The sequence below is a fragment of the Mesoplodon bidens genome (assembly GCF_964165515.1).
Source record: "Mesoplodon bidens genome assembly, chromosome: 12".
In the NCBI taxonomy this organism is placed as follows: domain Eukaryota; kingdom Metazoa; phylum Chordata; class Mammalia; order Artiodactyla; family Ziphiidae; genus Mesoplodon; species Mesoplodon bidens.
This window is the reverse complement of record NC_138168.1, coordinates 77,868,063-77,894,972: the sequence shown is the minus strand read 5'-3', so window position 1 is coordinate 77,894,972 and position 26,910 is coordinate 77,868,063. Positions and strand designations below refer to the sequence as shown.

The 26,910-nt window shown below is 39.3% G+C and overlaps 2 protein-coding genes across 2 annotated transcripts in view; one reads left to right on the top strand and one right to left on the bottom strand.

The window, feature by feature from the left end:
- Positions 1-14,487, bottom strand: part of TAB2 (TGF-beta activated kinase 1 (MAP3K7) binding protein 2) — a 79,704-nt gene extending 65,217 nt beyond the window's left edge. The window contains exon 1 of the mRNA XM_081251039.1: positions 14,468-14,487. The gene's annotated coding sequence lies outside the window, so the exon portion shown is untranslated. The remainder of the gene's footprint in view (positions 1-14,467) is intronic.
- Positions 14,237-15,031, top strand: LOC308626251 (uncharacterized protein; the record flags this gene model as incomplete). The annotated part of the gene is made up of 2 exons (XM_081251096.1): positions 14,237-14,399; positions 14,454-15,031. The coding sequence occupies 2 exons, from the start codon at positions 14,237-14,239 to the stop codon at positions 15,029-15,031; spliced, it is 741 nt and encodes a 246-aa protein (XP_081107222.1).
- Between the last annotated feature and the right edge of the window lie 11,879 nt (positions 15,032-26,910).

Sequence of the window (26,910 nt, the reverse complement as noted above, 5' to 3'; positions counted from 1 at the left end):
GTGTCAACAATACCAGAGGAAAGCCATTTTTCCTATGAATTTCATTAATATGTCATTGACTAGCACAATATATACATGTATATACAGCTATATACATACATACACGTACATAAACATACACATACAAAACACACTAGGGATCTGGAAATAAAATACTATGGTTTTCAAAAATAACTCTTCTCTTGGGGCTTAAATCTGAATTGGAACAGTAAAGGCTCAGGGTATTTTTGTCTTGTAAAGCTCAAAGGAGGAAAGGTAAATGAAAATGTTTTTAACTGAAGAGAAAAGAGGCTTATACCCCTACCATCTACCTGGAAATAGGGAGGACCTAGTCCTCCTAAAGGCAGATGAAAGTTACTTTCTTTTAAAATGTGTATAGGAAATTTCCTATGAGATACTACTATGGTCTGAACTCTAAGCCCAGTCTACTATTTGCCATGTGTGCTCCATTCCGTACAAGAAGTCTAGGCCAACTTTAGATGATTTTGCATAAATCCACTACCACTAGGAAAAAAGAACAAATAACAAATGGCAAAAATGCGTGCTTCACTGACCTTGGGTTAGTAATGTTGCTATGTTTGGGTGCATTCTTCAGGAGTGTAATATTTGTTTGAAAGCATCAGGGTACTACTCAGAAAAGACATTTGACCACAACCTATACTCTGGAATCTCAAAAACTCACTTTTTTTTTTTTTTTTGCGGTCAGCGGGCCTCTCACTGTTGTGGCCTCTCCCGTTGTGGAGCACAGGCTCCAGACGCGCAGGCTCAGCGGCCATGGCTCATGGGCCCAGCCGCTCCGTGGCATGTGGGATCCTCCCAGACCAGGGCACGAACCCGTGTCCCCTGCATCGGCAGGCGGACTCTCAACCACTGCGCCACCAGGGAAGCCCAAAAAACTCACTTACTTTTAAAAGCAAGCAAATCTTCTAGCTTTAAACTTTAGTAGTATGTGTGTTCACTCATTCATTCACAAATATTTACATAGAGCTTAAATGTCAAGGCATTGTACTAATGCTGTAAAAACTTATTTAGTGGGAGAAACTGAAAAATAAACAGAATATTATAATAAAATATGGTCAATCCTGTGATGGGGAAAAAAGTGCTGAGATATTTAAATTATAAATAAGAAAAAGCATTAATCAGTTATAACAGAAAATATCATGCCACTTAAAAAAGTATTTTCCTGAATACCTTAATATGAAGAAAACATACCTGGGCCAAAAATCTTGGCATCATCCTTGACTTCACTTTTATGCCTCAGATCCAATTCATCAGCAATTTCTGCCCACCCAGGGTTTGTAATATATCCAAAATCTGACCTCTTCACACTCTTTCCTGTTGTTACTTTGGTCTAAGCCACCATCAGCTCTCCTTTGGATAACTGCAATAATTTCCAATATGGCTTCCCTGTTGACATCTTTGCCCTGCTCTTATAGTTTATTCCACAAAGAGCTGCCAGAGTGAATCTTTAACAAGGAAAGTTACCTTCAGTAACTTCAGAAGAAAAACCATATGGTCATATCAAGTGATTCTTAAACTAGGAAGAGACAGGCACCTACAAAAAACCTACAGCTAACATGTACTTACTGGTGACAGACTTCATGCTTTCCCTTAAGATCAGGAATAAGACTAGCTTGTTTGATGTCACCACGCCTACTAAACACAGTATTGGAAGTACTAACCAGAGCAGTAAGGCAAGAAGAGGAAATAAAAGGCATCCAGATTGGAAAGGAAGAAATAAAACTGTCTCTATTCATAGACACATTAGAAAACCCACAGTCTCCACAAAAAAACGACTAGAATTTATTAGTTTAGCAAGGTCTCAGGATAAAGGGTGAACTCACAGAAATCAACCATATTGCTATAAACTAGCAATAAACAACTGGAAACCAAAATTTAAAACACAGTATCATTTACAACTGCTCCAAAAAAAATGTATCTAGTTATAAATCTAGCAAAATATGTATAGAATTTGTGTGTTGGAAGCTACAAAATGCAGATGAAAGAAATCAGGCAACCTAACTCTAAGGAGAGATAAACTGTGTTTATGGCTTGAAAGATTTAACAAAATAAAAATGTCAATTTTCCCCAAATTGATCTAAGGGTTTAATGCAATTCCTACCAAAATCCCAGCATGATTTTTTTAATAGATTTTAAATTTTCCATGGAAAGGAAATGCAATAGTTAAAACGATTCTGAAAAAGAAGAATTAAGTTAGGGAAATTTTACTACCTGGTTTTAAGACTTACCATATAGCTACAGTTATCAAGACAGTGTGGTAGTAGAACAGGGATAAACACAAAGATCAGTGGATCAGAACAGAGAATCTAGAAACAGACACTCACAAGCACAGCCACCTGACTTTTGACAAAGGTGCAAAAACAATTCATGGAGGAAGGATAATTTTTTTTCACAAGTGGTGTTGGAACAGCCGAACAATCCACGGACAAAAAGTGAACTTCAATCTAAACTTCACACCTTTATGTGAAGATTATGTAAAACTGGATCATAGATCTACATATGCAAGACGTAAAGCTTTTTAGAAACCTTTTAGAAGAAAACAGGAGAATATCTTTGGAACCTAAGGTTAAGCAAAGAGCTCTTATTAGACTTGACAACAAAAGGCACAATTCATAAAAGAAAAAAGATAAATTAGACTTCATAAAATTTTTTTTCTTTGCAAAAGCCCCCACTAAGAGGATGAAAAGATAAGCCACAGATCAGGAGAAGATATTTGCAAATCACATACTTGACAAAGGGCTTGTGTCCAGAATATACAAAGAATTCACTAAACTCAACAACAAGAAAACAAACAATCCCATCAGAACATAAGCAAAAGACTTGAACAGACACTTCACCACAGAGGATATACAGACAGCAAACAAGCACATGAAAATACATTCAACATCATTAGCCATTAGGGAAATGCAAACTAAAGCTACAAAGAGATGTCACTACATATCTATTAGAATGGCTGAAATAAAAAATATACTGACAATACCAAATACTGACAAGGATGCAGAGAAATTAGATCTCTCATATACTGCTGATGGGAATGTAAAATGGTTCAGCCACTCTGGAAGAGTGGTAGTTTCTTATAGAGTTAAACATACATTTATCATACAACCCAGCCACTGTATTCCTGGGGATTTATTCTGGAGAGATGAAAAAGTATTTTCACATAAAAACCCGTGGAAAACTGTTCACAGCAGCTTTAGTTTTAGTGCCCCAAACTGGAAACACAAAAGTCCTTCCATCAATGGCTGAACAAATTGTGGTACATCCATACAATGGTATACTTCTTAGCATTAAAATGCAATGAACTACGGATACACGAAACAACTTGGATGGATCTCAAGGGCATAACACTGAGTGAAAAAAGGCCAATCTCAAAATATATAACACAACACATGATTCCATTTTTATAACAATTCTTGAAGTGACAAAATTATAGTGATGGAGAACAGATGAGTGGTTGTCAAAGGGTTAAGGCTGGGTAGCACAAAGGAGTTTCTTTGTGTGATGGAACAGATCTAGTTCTATATCCTAATTGTGATGGTTACACGAATCTACATACATGAAAATAATATAAAATTGTACACACACAACCACTAACAAATTAAATCATATTCTAAGAAGTGGGGGGGGGGAAGGCAAATAGCTCATGTCTTAAAATCCTTCAGTGGCTTCTCATCTCATCCTGAATACTAAAATCCTTTCTACAATCTGAAGAGCTACATGGAAAGCACATCAGTAGATGAGACGATCTCATCTCCTCTTCTCCCGCTCTCTTAACTCCAACTACACTGGTCTTCTTGCTGTTGGAACACGGCAAGCATGCTCCTGCCTCTCTAGTTAGAAAGCTCTTTCCCTTTATTACTTCACTCAGGCACCTGCTCAAATGTCATCTAATCAGAGAAGACTTCCGTGTTGCCTCCCAAATAAAATGATTTCTTCCTCTTTCTCTCTCTCTAGGAACCTTAAAACCAACAAACAGAACTCAAATATCTTCCTCACCTGTTACTGCCCCTGGTATGCTCTTGTATTGATGAATGGCAGGCATTATACTATGCACTCAGGTACTCAAGCCAGGGCATGTGTGATTACTTACTTACTTCACACTCAGTATTCTCTTCTCAAATCCATCACCTACTCTTCTCCTTAATTACAGCCTTAACTCACGTCTTTATCAATTCTCAAATAAATGGTTATAAGGCTACCTCCCGCCCCCCCCCACCATCCCCCCCGCTCTTTTCTAAATATTCTCTACACTGCAGCCAGAGAAATCTTTCTAGAATGTTAATTTAAACATTCCATCATTTATGGGATGAAGTCAAATCTACTTTACAGAGCACACAAGTATTTTCATGCTCTTTCTTCTCCTTTTCCACCTCACTTCCAGTTAACCCACCACTGGTGCCTAATGCACTGGGGAACTATTCACAGTACTGAAGAGGTGTGGACTTTCCTGCCTCCCTCCTTTATGCATGTTGTTCTCTCTGACTGCAATGGCCTCTCTTCACCCAACCTGTCCTCCTCTTCCCTGCCTATCTGACACAAACAGATTGTGTCAGCCTTCCTATGAAGAATTCCTTCTTATAGCCCTCCTTCCCTCACTGGGTCAGACACTCCCTCCTGTAGATTCCTGAAGTGTTTCATGCCTAACCTTGTCACTGCATTTGCTAGTGTTAGCACACTACTGATAGCCTGTATACCTGTCCCTTGAGGGCAAGAACAATATGTTAGTCATCTTCCCAATCCCATCACCTGGCAAAATACCTGGCACACAGCAGGACTCAAAACTAATTCAAAACACTGGATAGGTGAATTAGGTTGACCAATAAAGAAGGCAGAGATGAGGCACAGTGAATGAGTCAGGCCAGATTTTTGGGTTAGCTATTTCGCACAGGTATATCATAGAAGCCATATGAAACAAACTCTATGGAGCTTCTTTCTATTCTTTTGGTCATGTGATACCCTATAGAAATTGAAGTACTGATTCCGTAGCTTGGTTTGGCTAAGATCACCAGTTCACTTTTCCCATGAACCAGTTACCTTCCTCAAAAGAGTACTTCTTGTTCCATTCACAGAGCTACAGCAACGGCTCGGAACAGTCATCCTGTAAATTCATGCCATTGTTCATGAAGGGAAAATCTCATGAAGAGAATGAGGATGTCTCACTCAGGCCAAGCACCACCTCAGCTAGAAAAATCTCAAAAAAGAAAAAGAAAAATCAAGCCCAACCAAAACATGTCAATACATTTTCATATGTAAAAAAGCAGAATTGGCTTTGTGGGAATGGAAATTTTTTATTTTTTGAAACCCCACTTCCACATGTTTATTTCCTTAGAAAATCATCATAAAGTAGCAAACAGTACTTAGTCAAGTACAGTTCAGGTATATGCTAGTCACAAGGTAAACAGCAAGTTACTCTCAATGCAAACACACAGTACATGTATTTTCACCAACTTTTGTTTGTCAATGATCCCTTAGATATCTTGAGTACTTTTTCTCTTCAATTCTAGTAACTACTTAACTGTGATGCCTACATGCATCTGCTTGAGTTCCAAAGAGTAGACGCCCACGTTTGTCAGGTCACTAACAGTCTTTTAAAAATTAACCAAGCAATTATACCACAATCTGTGCTCAATGAATTACAATGGAACAAACACTCTGTTCTGAAGCCCTTTTAAAAAGCAAATTTTCTTGCCTATATTGCTATCTTCTCTGTTACTATTTTCTAGTGATAACTTAGCACCAATAAAAGCTGATGAACAGAAAATGTTTGTATAAGCATAACTGTATAATACAAACTGTATTATTAGTAGGTTAAAATATTACTTATACAAATAGCAATTAATACTAATTAGTACAGCAAAATATTCTACAACAACAATCACCAGTTCACTCAATGAATTAAGATAAAAAAACTTTTAGGAAAACTCAAAGCAAAAAATCACAGTTAACCCAGTAATGAACATCAGGAAATTCAGCACTGTATCTTTTTTGAATGTGAAATATGGACACAGAAAAGAATACTATTAAAATAATTGAAAAAAATATTAACTAGCAATTTAAAACAAAAAAGTTACAAAGGTCACCTTAAACAGATAAAGTGGTATATGTTTTATAGTATTATATTTAAGCTCATATATTTTCAGTGTTTTCAAAATCTGATCCATGCCAATTTTCTAATGTTTTTCATAAAAAAACCTAAATTATGGGTTGTAAACTAATTTCAAATAAAAAATGTGGGCTTTTTCACAGGAACAGATAAGAAAAATACAAAGAATTAATAATTTGCATGTTTATTTTGTAATTAAAACAATAATGGTGATGTTTTGTTTATTTCACCCTTGGTCTGAAGAGGTACAGTAAATTAAACAGCATAGAAGTTATTACCCTTTTATTCTACTTGTTGGGGAAAATGAATTGAACAGGTATTCTGAAAGAAAAACCTAACAAAGCTAAATTCCAAATGTAAGATTACCTCCCATTATTTGAGCTACATGTCTACTAGAAAAAATAATTCACCTTGTTCTGTTTGAAAGATTAATACTTTTTGAAACTGAGCTTCGCTAAATAGAAGCTAATATTGATATAAGAAAGTTACAGGGAAAAAAATCTGCCTCAAAAAGCATAGGATATATCAGACATTTTGACTACTACTTATTGACGTCTAAGTTCAGGTAAGTACTGTGCTAGGTAACATAAATGAAGAACTAGCTAACATAAGAAATACAGATAATGTAGTTAAAACTACCATGCAAGGTAGGTATTATTATACCTATGTATTTTTCTAAAGACAAGTCCTAGACTCAAAGAGTTTGAGTGATTAGCCTAAGACCACAAAGCTATAGTTAGTAATAGAACTCACATTTGAACTTGGGCTCATCTGACTTTAAAGACCAGGTCTTTTCTTATCATACGTCACAGATTCCCAACACAATAAAATTAAGATGTTTAGTTAAAAGGGTGGAGGTTGACAAGTTGACAAGTTAACAGAGACCAACTCAAACTCAAAAGTAGTATTTTCTTCAGCAGCTGAGAGAATTAAAACTAGGTGAACTCCCTTCTACTCCTATTTTCCCAGTTCATATCAGAATGATTGTTTTTGTTGATTTCTCTGACTAAACAAAACTTGCCTGGTGTGAGAACTGTGTTCAGCAAGGTCAAATTGCAGATTTCAAGTTTTCATTTGTATTGGCAAGTACTTCCTCCCATTGATAGGGAATGGAAAATCATTCCGCTGAACTGCCATTGGCTCTATACTAATGAAACAAGCAGTATCTGGCCTGCCTGACTGGCAAACCGACAGAAAGCAAACTTGTGATGTGCTCCATTTTGCTAACACTAAAAAGGTTAACATTAAGATATTATGGGCCAAAATAAGTTTTCCTTAATATAAATGTTAGAGGAAAACTTTAAACATTAAAACTCAAAAGAAGAGTATTATTTAATAATTCAGATGAAAGTATAGTTAATAAACCAAAGAATAAAAAGAATTTACTAACTGAAAATTTACTTTTTGTGCACTTTTTTTCCCTCAATAATTCACTGTCATCTGTTATTCTCCCAGAACCTGTCTTCTGCACTAGCCAAACAGACAAGTTAAATGGTCAGAATCAACCCCCAGAAACTCTGAAGTTTTTGATGGTAGCACTAATCTCTATACTATACCTCGGAATGTGGCATTGCTTTTGACTTACTATTTTGGCAAGCTTGGGCAGGGGCTGGTTGCAGAGACCACAAATTTTCTTTAACAGAGTAATTCTTTTGAATCATTTTATTAAAAACAATCAGCATTCATATATTTCCACCAAAATCTTTTAAATTCTACACTTCTTTACTCTTGCTTCTCTTCTCTGTCTCTCTCTGCAGGACCATTCCAACCTCTACTTTATTATTTGGCTTCTGAGGCTTGTACCAGGATTGTTTTTTGTTTTTCTTCTTAGGTGAAACAAGAATGCTATTTTCTTTAACAAGGCAATTAAAATACTACAAATTCTTAAAATGCCCTGGTCTATGTTGTACCTATTTGTGGATAAATCAGACTGACTTTCTTTCTGAAGCCACTCAAACTGACACCCTGTAGTAGTATCCCTTTCCAGTGGTAGGTTGTTACAGTTCAAAACAAACAAACAAACAAACAAAAACCCACAAGAGTATAAAAATATCCAATCGTAGATATTTTTATCTCATTTCTAAAACAGTATGTGTCATACCAAGTTTAAAAATTAAGCAATTTGTTTCTATACATCTTCAAGGGGAATTTTTTTAAAAGCCAAGAAATATTTTGCATAAATGACTAAAGATCTTAGAACTTAAGGGAAGTCTTCAGTTTTAGGAAAGCTAAAATTATTATTCATTAGGCAGAGAATAACAGAACAGGAAAAAGCTTACTGGTGCTAAGATTCAAACATCTGAAAAATGGTTACTGTTAAAGTAGGGTAGGGTGGGGTGGGATGTTTTCCCTTTCCCGTGAAAACACCAATATTCCCCATATCACAGGAATGTAAGAAAGTGACTGAGCCATTTAATCCATAATGTCAGTATAAATGTACAGTTTCACTGAAATTGCCTTAAAGAGGTAAGACAAACTTGTCTTTTAAAGGCTGGTTAAGAGCACATAATTATATATGAATTATTTTTTCTACTCTGCTTTTAAAAATTTCTATTCACTTTTTCACTTTAGTGTCAACAACTTCATAGGAATAGGTTAATGAATACTAATTTAGCTACAAATAATTTCTTTCTTTTCTTCCTTTTAATTTCTAGGATGTTTTTTCAAACTTTTGGCTAGATTCAAAAAAATAGCATTCAGAAGACTGTGTGATATCTGAGTCTGCGCTTAAAACTAGAGATTCAAAGACTTAAGTCCAGTGCAAACACTTTTCAAAATCAGAAGGTGCTTACTACCAAAAAGAGTTGTGATACACAGGAAAACTATCACTAAGAGCCATCCAGCACTGAATGCACAGTATTTCTTAAGCTCCTTAAGTACAGGCCAGGCACTGAAGATATGGTGAAGTCAAGACTGAAAGGAAAATAAGACACGGTCTGTCCTTGAGACAGTTTAGTAATTTCCCAGGCTAAAAATGAAAACAAATATTGCAATTTGACTGACTATTCCACTCTTTCTTCAAAAAACTTATCCACAATTTGCATTACTTTCTCTTCATAAAAGTTTTCCTTAATACTTTGTGAATTCTCTGAATTACCCCTTTTCACACAATAAAGGTATAATAACTAATGACAAAGCGAACATTTATTGAATACATAAACTGTACTAAATGTTTCACAAGTACTTCCATGAACTGGGATCTTATACGATATTTTTATCTACTTGTCAAAATGCTGAAATCCAGCTCATCAAGATATGTCACAACATTTCCTCATCATAAAGACTAGGTTTACTCCTGACAGCATATTGACTAGATAACATGTGCAAACGCTCCAGAAAGTATTAGTGACCATAAATTACAGTTGAGTTTTAATTAATCTTATTCTATCAGAGAAGAGTGCTTTAGTTGTTCAAATAAACTGTGTATTAAACAATGTCCCCCACAGTGCTATGAAAGCTTCTTGGAAAGGTTACCAACATCAACTATTTTGTTTTACAACAGAACTCCGGATAAGCAACAGACAAAAAAGTTGCAGTTTATTGAGCCCCTTCTATATATCAGATAATTTACACAAAATGTATAATTTGGCATCACAACAACACTATAGGTATTCTATTCATTTTACAGAGAAGAAAACAAGCTCAGAGAGGCTGAGAAATTGTAGTTGGCCCCAAATCACAAAGCTAGTATGTGGCAAACCAGGATTCAAACCAGGATAGCAGACTCCACATTTTCTATTGAGCCACAAAGCAGCTTTCTGAAGCACTAACAATAGGAAATCGCTATTAACTAAAACTCTGAAGCACAAACATAATGTTGTTCCCAAGTTATGAAGTACATTTCTAAAAAAAGTTTCTTATTGGAGTATAGTTGATTTACAACGTTGTGTTAGTTTTGAAGTATATTCTTAAAGAAAAAAATTTACGTATGGAAGTTTTTGTTTTTGAAATCAAAGATAATATCCACTATGCAGTTTTTAAAAGAGCAAATATGCAATGTCTGTTCCCCAACCTCCTGTTCTGTTTTACTTTTCTCCACAGTACTTTTTTCTCCCAGACATGCTTGATTTTACTCATTTATTATATCTTCCACTACTAAAATGTAAACTATATGAGGACAGAAATTTTGTCTGTGTTATCCACTGCTGCCATTTCCAATATCGCAAAGAACCCTGTGCTCAATAAATATTTGTGAAACGATAGAAACCCTGGCACTTAGTAGGTATTCAATAAATATTAGTTTCTCTTTTACTATGCAGGAAACACTAAAAAGGTTAATGTTAAGATATTAAAGGTCTAAAGAAATTTACCACTCCCTTGATACCAAATTTTGAACTGAAACAGATTATCAGAAATCCAATAGAATTTCTTGCTCAAGTTTTACATTAAAAATGTTGAGGCAAATCAAAAAGATACATTCGGCAAAGCCTCATTTATAAAGCACTGTCAGGAGATACGGGGGTCTACGTGAATTATATTTTGAACAAAGCACTTTTAAGTGGCAAAACTTTAATCAATTTTCACAGAGATCTTTCACTGATATTAATATTCACAATTTTGTTTTGTGGCAATTCTGACTTGGATCTCCTTCTAAAACATCAAGTTCTCAGCTGACGCATCTTACTGTGCTTTTAACAGTAGCCCATTCCTTCTGAGGATTAAGAAATTAGAAACTAAGCATACTTTGTAAAATGAGTCAATAAAAATCAAAGTGAAAAGTCTAAGTGAAATGCATAACTTTAACGCTAGAAGGCTAGTAGTAAGTACTACTTAGTACCAAACATTGTGTTTTGAGGCATGGAATACTTAGAAAATGAAGAAAAAGACAGCCATTCTTAATCTCTGACTCTTATCAAGATCACAGGCGAGTTTAGCAGTTAACTAAAGGGAATGTAAAAAGTACAATACTGGGCTTCCCTGGTGGCGCAGTAGTTGAGAGTCCGCCTGCCGATGCAGGGGACACAGGTTCGTGCCCCGGTCCGCGAAGATCCCACATGCCGCGGAGCCGGGAAGACCCCACATGACGCGGAGCGGCTGGGCCCGTTGAGCCATGGCCGCTGAGCCTGCGCGTCCGGAGCCTGTGCTCCGCAACGGGAGAGGCCACAACAGTGAGAGGCCACGTACCGCAAAAAAAAAAAAAAAAAAAAAAGTACCGTACTGGCCACCCTTGAGTACTTACTCAGGGATTTTAGCTTTCTGATTAAGTAAGTGTCCTCCTTGGTTTTTAGGGTCGGAATCATAAAAAAATGGCATGTTAAAATATTATAAGTATTTTGGAAATACGAGCCAGAGGCAAATAAATATGAACATGCATACGTTTAGATTTCATACAATTTCCAAGTCTCCAAATCCTTACCATCTTCATACAGAGGACTAAAATAAAATGACATATAGACTGTGAGAGTCTACCTAAAGATTCAGCCCAAACCTCCTTAGAATCGTTCAGCATGATCATCTTCCTGTGCTTGGCACCCACCACTACCCACATCTCCATTTTCCTAGTTGCCTAAAACTGTGCATCTAATCCTCTACTAGCATCTTATCCCCTAGCTTCTCCTCCTTATTACTGTTTTGCCCCATTTTCACATTTGCCTCTATTATTTCCTCATAATCCTTCTATCTTATAGAGTCCCAATCTTAGATGGACCAAATAAAGATGACATAAGTGAAACAATGGAGAAGTGCTACTACTGTTCTCTCTTGGGTCATAGGAGCGTGGCCAGGTAGAGATATAATGAAACTGAAGCTTTTCTGAATTACAGTTTAACTTACAAACTTTGTATGTTGTAAAGATTATCAGGAACTTTTTTTCAAAACATCTATAACAAGGTAAACATTGCCTTTTAAATACGTTGATAACCATTAAAAAATACACTTTTAGTCTTGATGAATTTATACAACTAAAATAAATGCTGTTTCAGAAAATTCACACATTCCTCATGGGACTGTTTTGGCACGAAACTCACAAAGTTTCATGTAAGTGGTGCCCATCACACCCATTTTGCAAAATGCCATATGTTCATAGATACATATGTAGATTTCATCCTCAACAGTATTTTGAGAAAAGAATTTTCCTTACAGAGAAAACTACAGAAGTAGAATAAATTTTTATTTCTGTCAAGACACAAGACTAATCATGTTAAGACACTTAACCCAAGTATAACGTGTTACTAATACTAAACAAGCAATTCTCAATAATAATGTAACTGGGAAACTGAGTAGTGTGCCCACTTAACTCTGCAGAGTTTAAAAACCTCCTCATTTCATTAGATGCAATAACTGTATGCAAGTTTTAAACAATATCACTAGCTGAAGGCAAGCGCTTCTTTCCAGTAAAGAGAGGACCAAATATAGGTGTTATTTCAATCAAATCAGATTAAGTTGAAACTTATTTTTCAGGAAATTTGTATCAGATGAGACCGATCATTTACCCACTTCTTAACAGGTTACAAAAGCACAGGTTCTACTATGCGACAGTTCACTAAAGAGGGTTGAACCACTTGCATTTCATCAGTGTCCCCTGAGAATACTTCTGAACTCAAGAAAAGGTATTCCACGTGCCCAAGAGAAAAATGAAATAACGGAGTATATTCAGTGGACGACTTACTCATCTAATTAATGCATTCAACTTTCAGTTGATCCTTTAAAGATTTAAATCTTAAGCACCCTCTATTAGAAACTCATTAGGTTTAAGGGGAAAAAAACCCCAACAGAAGTTCTGAATCACTGGAATTTTTGTTCTATTTCCTGTTAACACACTGATAGTGGCATCATTCAATATATTCCTTCCAGACACGTTTTTTCAAAGCTATTGAATCCCTTTTAAACTTGGCCCTATTTTAATTTGTAACTCATTTATCTGACAATTCTTCCCATTGTTTCTAATTTACGTGCTCAGCCAAAGCTTACAGTAAGATGAAGAGCGTGTCTGTCTTTATTAGAAAATGCAGTGGTTTCAAAATCTAAAGTTTCAAACTGTCAGGGTTTAAAACCAATCACGACTTCACTGTTCCAAGGAATTCAAAGATACTTTTAAAAAGGTGTCAATACTCTGCTACTGTACGAAGAGTGTGGTAAGCAGCAGTAGTGTAAAAACTGAAAGCAAAATTGTATTCCATGCCCACCAAAATTCCCGGCCAAATCTGAAACTGCATAATGAGCAACGTACTCTTTAAGAGTGAGCTAAAGCACAAACGAATTCCTTTTATACAATGCGAATCAACCTGACCCTAAAGTTCGACACTTTACAAACTTACCTAAAACAGACAAAATGGATGCAAAAGTATACTGCCTCACTGTTGCCTCAAATACGACCTTAGTGTTCAAGAACCTTCCAATGAAGAGAGGCACTCAAAACAGCCTCGCATTGGGGACCCCAAAACGCATGAACTCCTGCGAGACCCCCGTGAAGCTGCAAATTCCCTCCACTCTCCTGGAAACCCAGCTTATCAGAAACATTTGAAGAATTCCTCCACGACAATTAAGCTGACTTGAAGAATGGAAACCGAACATCGCAAATATACTATATATGGAATGAAACATGGCCAAACGCATAGATACGAAGCCACACGGGCTCCGCCACTCTGCTATACTACCCAGCCCGAGCAGCCTTACAGCATCAGCAACGGGAAGATACACCTGTCACCTGTTCAGCGATACCCAGACCCTTTCAGCCTCCCGGCCCCAACCCCAATCTTAGGGTTTGAGGTTGACAGGACAGAAAGCTAGAACCATCCTCTGAAATCTAAGGGCCACACACTCACAGCGGGGCTGGCTCCCCACTTCCAGAAGGCTGCAGAAAACCCACATCGGAAAAGGAACGACGCTCTCCCCTCCACCTCCACATAACTCCCTCGATCTCTGCCTGCAATACCCTCGCCCCTAAGTCATCCCTCTTCGGGCCACGGCTCCCCCAGAGGAGATCTCCGTCCCCCCCGCCCAGCCCCCCCATATCTCACACATGCCAAAGGGGCGGGCCGGGGGCACCCGTGCAGGCAGGGGCCCTCCCCGCCCCCGGCACCCTCCCCCACCCGGGGCTCTCCCCGGCGCCCGACTCCAATGAATCTCCCCCTCCCCCTACACACTTCTTCCCGGGAGCCCAGGCCGGGCCCGATGCTCCCCACCCCCGCCCGGTCTGGAGGACTTGGGGGGGGCTCCCTCTCTGCCTCGCCACTGGGGAAGGAAGGAGGCGGAGGGAGGAAGAGCGAGAGGAAGAAGCGGACGCCCCGCAAGGGCCTCGCGAGTCGTCAGAGTCCCTTCCAGATGAAGGGGGGGGGTGCGGGGAGCTGAGGGGAGAGCCGGGATTGGGGATCCCGCCGAGGCCCCGCAGCGCTGTCCGCTTACCCTTCGCCGCCGCCGCCGCTTCCCCCTCCTCCTCCTCGGCCGCCGCCGCCGCCGCCTCTCCCACTACGGCAGCCGTCTCCACCGTCGCCGTCGCCGCCGCCGCCTCCACCACCACAGCCGCCGCCAGCGCCGCCGCCGCCTCCGATTCCACCCGGCAGGGGGGACACCTCAGCTCTCCCTCCCTCCCCGCTCAGCCCCTCCGATCGGCCGCCGCCGCCAACTCCCTCCGGCTGCCGCCGCCGCCGCCGCCGCCGCTCGTGGCTGAGGGGGAGGGGAGGGGGTCGGGCTGAGTCGCCCCGCCGGCGGCTGCTGCAGATCAAAAACGATGGCTGGGTGGCGTCGCCGCTCCCCGCTCCTCGGCTCCAGCTCGTTCGGCCTCCCTACCTCCTTCGGCCCCCACCCCCCTCGCGCTTGCTTGCCCTCCCCCCACCCCCCCAGCTCTCGCTCGCTCTCGCCGCGGCTCCGCCAGTCCAGTGCAAATCAAAATACTGTCACACAATATGGCGGCGCGGCCGCCGGCAAACACCGCGAGATCTGTGGGCGCTGCTGAGGCGGCGGCTGTGACTAGGCCTCCCCCAGTCGGGCGGCGGGGGAGCGGCCATCGGCGGCGGCGGCGGCGGTGGCGCGGAGATGCTCTTTCTCCGCCCTGCACCCCTCCCCCGACTCTCGCAGACTACACACCCGTCTTGCGAAGGCTGCAGGGAGAACGCTGCCCGGTCGCGCGGAGTGGCGCGGGCCGCCGCCGGGGCCGTGCTAGAGGGGGCGCCGAGGCAAACGGCCCGAGGAGGGCCCAGGATCCTACTTTTTAAGTTTTATCCCGGCCGCCGTTACTTGGAGGGGGTGTGTGTGTGGAGAGAAAGAGCAGGTTTACCCCCCAACGGGGGCCGATAGCAGTTTGGGTTGAAAGGAGAAAAGAACTCAGCTCCCCGCGTCTTGGCCCGTCTGGAAGCGGGCGGCGGGACCAGTGGGGCTGCTGGCCTCGCCGCGCGGGTTGGGGGCTTCGAGCTCCGGGCGGGGGGCGGACCTGATGCCGCGGCACTGCAGCAACCCCGCGCCTTCCCCAGGCCCGGGCCGCCGAGGGCGGCAGGTGGGCCTGCGGCGGAGCCGGTTGTGCGGCCGCTGCGGGGCGGGGACACACCCCTTTGGAGGCGGGTGGCGCCGAGAGCCGCTGGCTGATGGGGGTGACCAGAGCAGGAGACCAGAGTCGTCCCGAGAGTGTGCGGGACACATCCTAGAAGGCTCAGAACTCGCAGCTTCGAGTTTGGAAAAAAATGTTGGGCTCTGAGTCTTCTTGAGCGCTGGAAAGAAAAAACCAGTCTAAATGCTGTAAGGGTTTTGTTGTTTCGATTTTATTTAAATTGCACGTTCCTAGAAGTCCTAGAAGCAGAGCCAAAGACACTTTAACTTGTGTGTGTGTGTGTGGGGGGGGTCAGGCGAAGCAAACACTTCTGTCTCTATCTTCTTAAAGAAATATTTGTTTAATTTCCTCCTAAAATGAAACGTGTTTAACACTCACACGTTTCTCACCATGTAAGATATTTATTTAAACATTCTAGCGCTTTAATGGTGTCCAAAACACTACAATTTTTTTGGTCCATTTCTCTGCCAATTTCTTCCTTGAAACAATTCTTACTCCCCAGAAAAATCCTGAAGGACCATTTTTATTTTTCTATTTCCAGTATGAGCGCTGTAGTTACAGCGAGAGCCTTTAAACACACACACACACACCCAAAACAAAACAAAAATCTCTTAAGAAGTACAGGCTTCTCTACTGTTAAGGTACTTTTGCCAGTTCTTTTCCCTTCACTCATCATTTAAAAATACCTGAAATATTGGGATAGGGCACCAATTCAAAACCTTTACCACGTCATAAGCCGGAAGTACTTATTATTACTTACTGTATCAGAATTTAAGTATTTTTCTCTCCATTGTCGATATTAAGAGGAGTAAATTAGGATTTTAAAAATGGGAAGACTATAGTTTTAATGTATGCAATGCTTGGTAATAAAAAAAAAATCACTGAACGTTAATACTTCACAGTAGTCCTTTCTGAGGAACTGTTTCCGAACTAAATGTTGAAGTAATTGATGAAATGAGTTTAGAGAAATTGAATCCATTATTAAGTAAATTTCACTTCTCTTTGAAACCACTATAAAATATAGAGCCAACAATTGCTTTTGAAATGGTAGAATTACATATTTTATACGAAATATTGTTAGAAATTTAATGAAATGTATATATACATATTTTAATGGAAATATAATGCATTTAAACTTATGAACACGATAGGTGTGAATAGCTCAAGTCTAAGAACCAGTGGGTGGCAGAGAAGGTATGTATAACAATACATCCTTGCACCAACACTGAAGAGCTTTAACCCGGATCTAATCATGAGAAGCATCAAACAAACCCAAATAGAGGAAAATTCTACAAAATAGCTGGCCCGTATTCTTAAAACACACTCAATGTCATGAAAACAAAACAAAACTGCAGATTAAAGGAAACTAAAGACAACAACTAAATGCAATATGTGACCCTGAACTAGATCTTTACTGGAGGAGGAAAATGCTATACTTTAGGATGTTATTGGGATAATCAATGCAGTTGGAATATGAACTAGATTCCGGACATTAAAGTACGTTAGTTTAATCTACGTTCCGTAGATTAAAGTACGTTATCCATGTTAAGTTTCCTGAATATATTATATACTATATTATATTAGATATTAGATATTATATATATTGTGTATGAGAATATTCTTGTTCATCAGAAAACACACTGAAATATTCCCTGCGACCACCAGGGAAGTCCCCTTGGTTATTTTTAAATTTTAAAATAGTTTAAATATTTTTAAAAACTTGGTGAATATGGGAATTTCTCTACTATTCTTGCAATTTTTCACTGTATGAAATTATTGCAAAATAAGTTTTAAAAAACAAAGAGCTTTAAACTGCAGAGTTCCCTACTTAACCAAGAGAAGGAATGTTGTGAGATGGACAGGTAGAGATAGAGAAATAGATATCCTTTCATAATGGAACTAGCCATCTGTTTCTCCGTAACAGATGGGAGTTTGGGTCATTCAACTTTTCCTTCTTCTCACCTATTTAATCTACTTGAATTTGGAACAGAAATAGTTAGGAACGCTTACTATATATTTGGTAAATGTGATATCCATATTTAGTGATCCAATAAATATTCAGTGTCTATTATCCACAAGGCTCTGTGGAGAAGACATGAGGGAAGAAAGCAGACTGTGCCTTTCAGATGCTCTCTGTAACGATTAGAGAGAGAAAACAAGATATAATCCCTATACTACATTCAAGAGTCTTTTAGTCTAGTGCTGTGTGGCGACCAGCTACCTGTAGCTATTTACGTTTAAATTAATTAAGCAAAATGAAATGTTCAGGCCCCCAGTTGCATTAGCCACATTTCAAGTGCTCATTAACCGTCTTCACAGAAAGTTCTATTATTGAACAGCACTGGTAGTAGAAGAGAACACACTGTAAATAACACCAATACAAAGTAGATGGTAATAAACACCACAGAAGCTTAGAAGAAGGACAGTTTACTTTGCAGGGGGTGGCAGTAGAGGAAATGTCAGGGACAGTTTCAAGAAGATTGTGTACAGGCAAGTGGAGATGGAGCAAGAGTATTCCAGGCAAAGACAACATGAACAAAGCAGGAAGGGGAGAGGCATATTCAAGGGATAGCACTTTGTTCTATGTATCCATAGTGCAAGGTACGTAACAGAGTGTAGCGCTGTACAACACCACAAATGCTGAACTGCTGAGCTTGGACTAATTCTCTAAGCAACGGGAAGTTACTAAAGAAGTTGTCTTTTGGGGCTTCCCTGGTGGCGCAGTGGTTAAGAGTGTGCCTGCCGATGCAGGGGACGTGGGTTCATGCCCCGGTCCGGGAAGATCCCACATGCCACGGAGCGGCTAGTCCCGTGAGCCATGGCCGCTGAGCCTGCGCGTCCGGAGCCTGTGCTCCGCAACGGGAGAGGCCACAGCAGTGAGAGGTCCGCGTACCGCAAAAAAAAAAAGAAGTTGTCTTTTGGACAAGACAAAAAATATGATCAAACAGTTCTTTAGGAAGGATAATCTAGCAGCACATGTATGAAATGGATTAGAGTTGAGGGCATAAAGACTACATAGCATTGCAATAGCCCAAATGAGACATAATGAATTGATATAAAGCGGTCTATCAGTAAGGATGTAACAAATTCCAATTTAAAATGGCTTAGGCCACAAGGAAATTTGTATCTCACAAATTTGGTAATTACAAAGTAAACTTTGGGTTCGAAAGATTCAGAAGCTTGATAATGTTGTCAAAGACCAGGCTCTTGCCACCTCTGCTCTGCTATCTTGGGTGTTGGCATCATTCTCCAGCTAATAACAGCAAGATGGTAATGGCAGCTCCAGGTATCATTTCCTGAGGTCATAATGTCTGGAGGGAGTAAAGAGTTTCTTCTTATGAGAGGGAAAACGTTTCCCAGAACCACTCCCCCATCCCCCCTCTGACTTACCTCCCATCTCCTAGGCCATAGTTGAATCACATGCCTATTCATGAATCAGTCCTGGGTTTACATGATGGAACAAGTGTGAAGGAGTCAAAGACGGAGAGATGAGAGTCAAAGATGACTACAATTTAAGCCTAAATGACTACGGTCCATAGGAAGAAGAGAAATTATTCAGGGAAAGATGATGATTTTTGTGAGAGTCCTACTTTGAGGTATCTAGGTGGAAATGATCAGCATGTGAAAACGGGATTGACGTACAGAGTGAAGATCAAAGTTGGGGATATGCATTGGATGTCCTCTGCAGAGAGAAAATCAACAAAGCCATGAGACTGCCAAAGGAAAGGAGGGGTAGAGAGAGTCTACAGCACAATTTCAGAAAATAAAGTGGATGCAGGGAAAGTATGGTCAGAGAAGTAGGCCGTATATTATACATAAATCAAGGGGAATGGATGGAGTTTCAAGAAAGCCAACAGTGTTAAGTGCTATGGAGAGATTCAGGATGATGAAGATTTAGAAACTTTGGGTTGCCAACTAGGTAACTGTGATCTTTAAGAGAGATGTTTCATAGTAAGATAGAAGCAGATATATTTCAGGAGTTAAGTGATAAGCAGATAGATAGGAAGAAGCATGAAATATTGACTATTCTTTCAAAAAGTTTAGTAGTCACAAAAGGAAAAGCTATATGAATGAAGGTGTTTATAGCAATATTTATTTATAAGACTAAAAATTGGAAGCAACTGAAATTTATGAATGTATTATTATTTAAAAAATTAGGATTTGTGTACTCAGTTGTATGTGATGCAGTCATTTAAATAATTAAGATTATGGAACAATATGGAAAAATATTTATTAAGCAAAGGAAGAAGACAGGAAACTTAAAAAAAACACCAAAGACATGGATTGTAACAGCAAAAAGTATATATACGTGTGCATATGTAGGATACTATAAAATATATAAAATAATTATAATTGTTTTGGGGTTGTTGAGCAATGGGATATATATTTTCCAAACTTTGTATGTTATAGAAATTTTATAATTAAAACACATTTGCCTATATTTAAAAATATTAAATGGCAAAGACAGGGACTGGGAACTTGAGGTAACTGTAAGGTTGAAAAACATTTGCTTTTTTTGGCTTGTTTTGCTTTGGCAAGAAATAAAAGACATTTGGCTGTGTTTATAGGCTGGGGGTAAAAATTCAAAGTAGAGGGAAAGACTGAAGGTGCAAGAATGAGGTGATGACTCGAGCATCTAAGAGAAACTCATAGGAATAATATTGAAGGCACAAGAAGAGAGTTTAGCTTTTTAGGACAAGGGACATTTTCTGAGACAAAAATAATTAAGAAAGGAAGACTATCCTAAAATATCTGTGTGTGTTTGTGCATGTGTGTGTGCAAATTGAAAGGTGATTCTAAAATTTATGTGGAAATAGAAGGGTCTGTAGTAACCAAGACAATTTTGAAGAAGAACAAACTTAAGACTTAACACTACCAAGTTTAAAGACTCATTAAAAGTCTCAGTAATTAAGACAGTGTGGTATTGGCACAGAGACAGATGAATACACAAAAGGAACATAATAGAGAATCCAGAAATAGAACTTGATTTATGACAAAGGCACTGCTGCAATTCAGTGAGAAAAGGATATATTTTCAACAAATGGTGCTGGAACAATTGGCCATTCATATGGAAAAAATGGATACTTGACTCCTACCTCACACCATATACAAAAATTAATTCAAGATGGATCATAGACCTAAATGGGAAGTTTAAAAAAGCTTCTATTAATCAAAAGACACTATCAGGAAAGTGAATAAGAAAGAGAGAACATATTTCAATACATATATCTGACAATGGGCTCACATTCAAAATATATGAGAAAATTTCCATAAATCAAAAAGAAAAACCAAACAACCCAATTTTTAAAAGAAGGAAAAACTCTTGAAGAAGTACCCTATAAGATGATTTCCAAATGGCCAATAAGTTCACAGAAAAGTGTTCAACATAATTTCTTATCAGGAAAATGCAAATTACAAACACAATCACATATCAGTACCTACCTAACGGAAGGGCTAACGTTAAAAAGTCTAACAGTGCCAAGTGTTAGCAAAGAAAAGTGTAGAGCAACCTGAACTCTCATATACTGCAGATGGGATTGTAAATTGGTTCAACCACATTGGAAAACTCTTTGACAGTGTCTACTAAAGCTAAACATATGCCTACTTTATGACCTAACTATGTTGTTTTATTTTATGTGTCAACTTGGCTGGGCCATGGTGCCCAAACAGCTGGCTGAACATTATTCTGGGTGTTTTTGTGAGGGTGTTTTTGTATGAGATTAACATTTAAATTGGTGGACTTCGAATACAGCAGATTGCCCTCCACAATGTAGATGGGCTTCATCCAATCATTGAAGGCTTGAATAGAACAAAAGAAAAACTTTTCCCCAAATAGGAGGAATTTCCCCAACTAGACGGTTTCCTGACTTGAACTGGAACATAGGCTCTTTCTGGTTCTCCAGCCTGATGGCTTTTGAACAGAAACTGCAACATTGGCTCCCCCTGGCTATCCAGGCTGCCAGCTCATCCTGTAGATTTTGGACATGCCAGCCTACATAATCATGTGAGCCAATTTCCTATAATCTCTCCATCATTCTTTCTCTCTGTATCCTATTGGTTCTGTTTCTCTGGAGAATTCTTATACACCAACAACTTCATTCCTGGGTAAACACTCAGGAGAAATAAATGCACATGTCCATCAAAAAACTGATAAATGGAATATTATTCAGCAATAAAAAACAATGAAGCGGGGCTTCCCTGGTGGCGCAGTGGTTGGGAATCTGCCTGCCAATGCAAGGGACACGGGTTCGAGCCCTGGTCTGGGAAGATCCCACATGCCGCGAAGCAACTAGCCCCATGAGCCACAAATACTGAGCCTGCGCGTCTGGAGCCTGTGCTCCGCAATGAGAGGCCACAATAGTGAGAGGCCTGCGCACGGCGATGAGGAGTGGCCCCCACTCGCCACAACTAGAGAAAGCCCTCACACAGAAACGAAGAGCCAACACAGCCATAAATAAATGAATAAATAAATAAATAAATAAAATTAAAAAACAAAACAAACAATGAAGCACTGATACATGCTACAACAGCGATGGACTTTGAACACCTTCTGCTAAATAAAAGAAACTAGTCACAAAGGACCACATATTGTATGTTTCCATTTATATGAACTGTCCAGAATAGGTGAATTCATAGAGATAGAAAGTATATTAGTGATTGCCAGAGGCTGGAGGAAAGGGTAGAATATGGAGTGGCTTTTAATTGGTACACAGTTTCCTTTGGGGATGATGAAAATGTTCTACAGTTATATATTGGTGATGGTTTCATAACTCTGAGTTTACTAAAACTCACTGAATTTTGCACTTTGCAAAGGTAATTTTATGGTATGTGAATTATATTTTAATAAAACAGTTACATATTTTAAAAAGAATTAATTACTGATACACTTAACAAAATCAGTGAATCTCATGCACATTCTGAGAGGAGAAGAAAAAAACAGACAGAGGGCTTCCCTGGTGACGCAGTGGTTGAGAGTCCGCCTGTCGATGCAGGGGACGTGGGTTTGTGTCCCGGTCCGGGAAGATCCCACATGCCGCGGAGCAGCTGGGCCCGTGAGCCATGGCCGCTGAGCCTGCGCGTCCGGAGCCTGTGCTCCGCAACGGGAGAGGCCACAACAGTGAGAGGCCCACATACCGCAAAAAAAAAAAAAAAAGACAGAAAAGAATACACATTGTATAATTCTGTATATGTGAAGTTCAAGAACAGGCAAAAGTAATTGATGGTAATACAATTCAGAATAGTGGTTACCTCTGGGGGGTACAGGACGAGGAGTTTTGATTAGGAGGACTCATGCGGGAGCCTACTGGGGCACTAAAATATTCTTCATCTTGATCTGGGTGGTGATTGTTTGGATTTAAACACATGCAAAAATCCATCGAGTTATATATACACTAAAGTTAAGCGTGACTTAGGCACTTTAGTGAAAATATTTTGTACTTCAATAAAAACATTTTCTAAAAGGAGAACAATGGGTGACAATGTAGAGAAATTTAATCTTAGAAAGAGGGACAGTAGAGAGGTTGTGGTGGCCTCCAAGCTTTCAAATATGCAGAAAGCAAGGTCCTTTGCTCAGAGTAAGAGTGTTGGGAAGGGGATTAAAAAAGTATGGAAAGGAGATAGTGATAAGAAAGAAGGGGGTCACTCATTAATTGTTGTCTTATTTCTCTCTAGGATAAACAATGTGATTTATGTCACATGCTCTCATGTGTACAAAATATGGTATGTGTGTGCTGTGTGATGCCACTGTTGGTAGAAGCACCAGAAGTTTTTATGAATAATTTAAAAGCTTATTCCACGAGAATAATAATAACAGACAGATCCATGAGAAATCAACAGTCTTTTTCATGGACTCAGCTACCCTTTGCCTCAGGACTAGACTTGAAAACAGAGAGAATTAGAATGGCTAATATTCTCATCTTTGTCTCTCCCTTTCACCCTAGATCATAAACTCTTGAATAAAAATCTGTTTCATTCAGAATAGTTTATGCCAGCATAATTAGCTAGTGTTTAAATTCCATAATCTAGCTTTAGGCTGGACTTGGGTGCTCAGTACTTTTAAGGCTCTTTTTCACCTTTGGATAACCATTAGTTAAAAAGTCTGTTATCTTCCCAACCAACCAGTCATGCTGATTTCCATTTTTGAGACTAGATCACGATGCAAGACCTTATCAGAAAATGTTGCAACTGTCTGATGTAGAATATGGCACGTTGATACACTGGCGTGATGCACAAATGTGATAGGAACCCAGAGCCTATAAAATTTACCAGTTATAAACCACTATTTATTATAGAGTGCTTTACAATTTACAAGGTTTTCTCACATATATTATCATCTCTGTTTGTCACAGTTTCTTTTGTTTTATACATTATTACTACCACCACCAATTCACAACTAAAGATTTTAAGGTTCAACAGGTTAAATGACTTACTTTAGATTGGGTAATCTAAAACAATTATTAAGTGAACAGTGGGACTTTGAACAGATCCTCTGACCACATAGCCCAGGTCCTTTTCACCATACCATCCTGCAAGACATCTTCTCTTTGTTTAAAAAATTTACAGTGATGATAATAATAGGGTGGGCAGTTTAAGAGAAACAAAGTTACTCTGGAAATTCAGAAGAGGAGGGGATCACAGGCAAGGTTTCTTGGGGATTATATTCCAGCTGGGCCTTGAAGAGGTGACGGGCTTGCAAAAGACCAAAAAAACCCCAGAACCAAACCAAACAAACAAAACAAGGGAAGGCATTGCAGGTGCATGTAATAGTAGGTGCAAAGCCATAGAGTCAGAAAAGTATAGACCATATTTTGGGAATATTCAGTAGTTTGGTTTTGTTGAACTGTAGGAAGAATGTAGGATAGTGGTAGGAGAGAAGACAGAAAAAGGTAGCACTACGAATTAAGTTTGGTAGGCAGTAGTGTACCATTGAAGTCTTACGAGCAATGGAATATACTTGCATCTGTACTTCATCTGTCCTCTATTCGGTGGAGAAAGAAGAGGCTGGAGGTGGGAAGACCACAAAGCCAATCATTTCTAGGCAAAGGTATGGACAACCTGAACAAACCTGTGGCAATAAAAAAAAAAAGAGTCAGGAGCAAGAGAAATTTCGATGGTAGATTTTTTTAAACATCATTATTGGAGTATAATTGTTTTACAATGGTGTGTTAGTTTCTGCTTTATAACAAAGTGAATCAGCTGTATGTATACATATATCCCCATAACTCCTCCCTTTTGCGTCTCTCTCCAACCCTCCCGACCCCACCCCTCTAGGTGGTCACAAAGCACCGAGCTGATCTCCCTGTACGATGCAGCTGCTTCCCACTAGCTATCTGTTTTACATTTGGTAGTGTATATATGTCCATGCCACTCCCGCACTTCGTCCCAGTTTACCCTTCCCCCTCCCCGTGTCCTCAAGTCCATTCTCTACATCTGTGTCTTTATTCCTGTCTTGCCCCTGGTTCTTCAGGACCATTTTTTTTTTAAGATTCCATATATATGTGTTAGCATACAGTATTTGTTTTTCTCTTTCTGACTTACTTCACTCTGTATGACAGACTCTAGGTCCATCCACCTCACTACAAATAACTCAATTTCGTTTCTTTTTATGGCTGAGTAATATTCCATTGTATATATGTGCCACATCTTTATCCACTCATCTGTCGATGGACACTTAGGTTGCTTCCATGTCCTGGCTATTGTAAATAGACCTGCAATGAACATTGTGGTGCATGACTCTTTTTGCATTATGGTTTTCTCAGGGTATATGTACAGTAGTGGGATTGCTGGGTCGTATGGCGGTCCTATTTTTAGTTTTTTAAGGAATCTCCATAATGTTCTCCATAGTGGCTTATCAATTTGCATTCCCACCAACAGTGCAAGAGGGTTCCCTTTTCTCCACACCCTCTCCAGCATTTATTGTTTGTAGATTGTTTGATGATGGCCATTCTGACTGGCGTGAGATGATACCTCACTGTCATGTTTTTCTCTAATGATTAGTGATGTTGAGCATCCTTTCATGTGTTTCTTGGCCATCTGTATATCTTCTTTGGAGAAATGTCTATTTAGGTCTTCTGCCCATTTTTGGATTGGGTTGTTTGTTTTTTTGATATGGAGCTGCATGAGCTGCTTGTAAACTTTGGAGATTAATCCTTTTGTCAGTTGCTTCATTTGCAAATATTTTCTCCCATTCTGAGGGTTGTCTTTTCATCTTGTTTATGGTTTCCTTTGCTGTGCAAAAGCTTTGAAGTTTCATTAGGTCCCAATTGTTTGTTTTTGTTTTTATTTCCATTTATCTAGGAGGTGTGGTTTATGTCATAGAGTGTTCTGCCTATGTTTTCCTCTAAGAGTTTTACAGTGTCTGGCCTTACATTTAGGTCTTTAATCCATTTTGAGTTTATTTTTGTGTATGGTGTTAGGGAGTGTTCTAATTTCATTCTTTTACATGTAGCTGTCCAGTTTTCCTGGCACCACTTATTGAAGAGGCTCTCTTTTCTCCATTGTATATTCCTGCCTCCTTTATCAAAGATAAGGTGACCATAGGTGCGTGGGTTTATCTCTGAGCTTTCTATCCTGTTCCATTGATCTATATTTCTGTTTTTGTGCCAGTACCATACTCTCTTGATTAATGTGGCTTTGTAGTATAGTCTGAAGTCTGGGAGCCTGATTCCTCCAGCTCTGTTTTTCTTTCTCAAGATTGCTTTGGCTATTCGGGGTCTTTTGTGTTTCCACACAAATTGTGAATTTTTTTGTTCTACTTCTGTGAAAAATGCCATTGAGAGGTTGAAAGTGATTGCACCGAATCTGTAAATTGCTTTGGGTAGTATAGTCATTTTCACAATGTTGATTCTTCCAATGCATGAACATGGTATATCTCTCCATCTGTTTTTATCATCTTTAATTTCTTTCATTAGTGTCTTATAGTTTTCTGCATACAGGTCTTTTGTCTCCTTAGGTAGGTTTATTCCTAGCTTTTTATTCTTTTTGTTGCAGTGGTACATGGGAGTGTTTCCTTAATTTCTCTTTCAGATTTTTCATCATTAGTGTATAGGAATGCAAGAGATTTCTGTGAATTAATTTTATGTCCTGCTACTTTACCAGATTCATTGATTAGCTCTAGTAGTTTTCTGGTAGCATATTTAGGATTCTCTAGGTATAGTATCATGTCATCTGCAAACAGTGACAGCTTTACTTCTTCTTTTCCAATTTGGATTCCTTTTATTTCTTTTTCATCTCTGATTGCTGTGGCTAAAACTTCCAAAACTATGTTGAATAATAGTGGTGAGAGTGGACAACCTTGTCTTCTTCC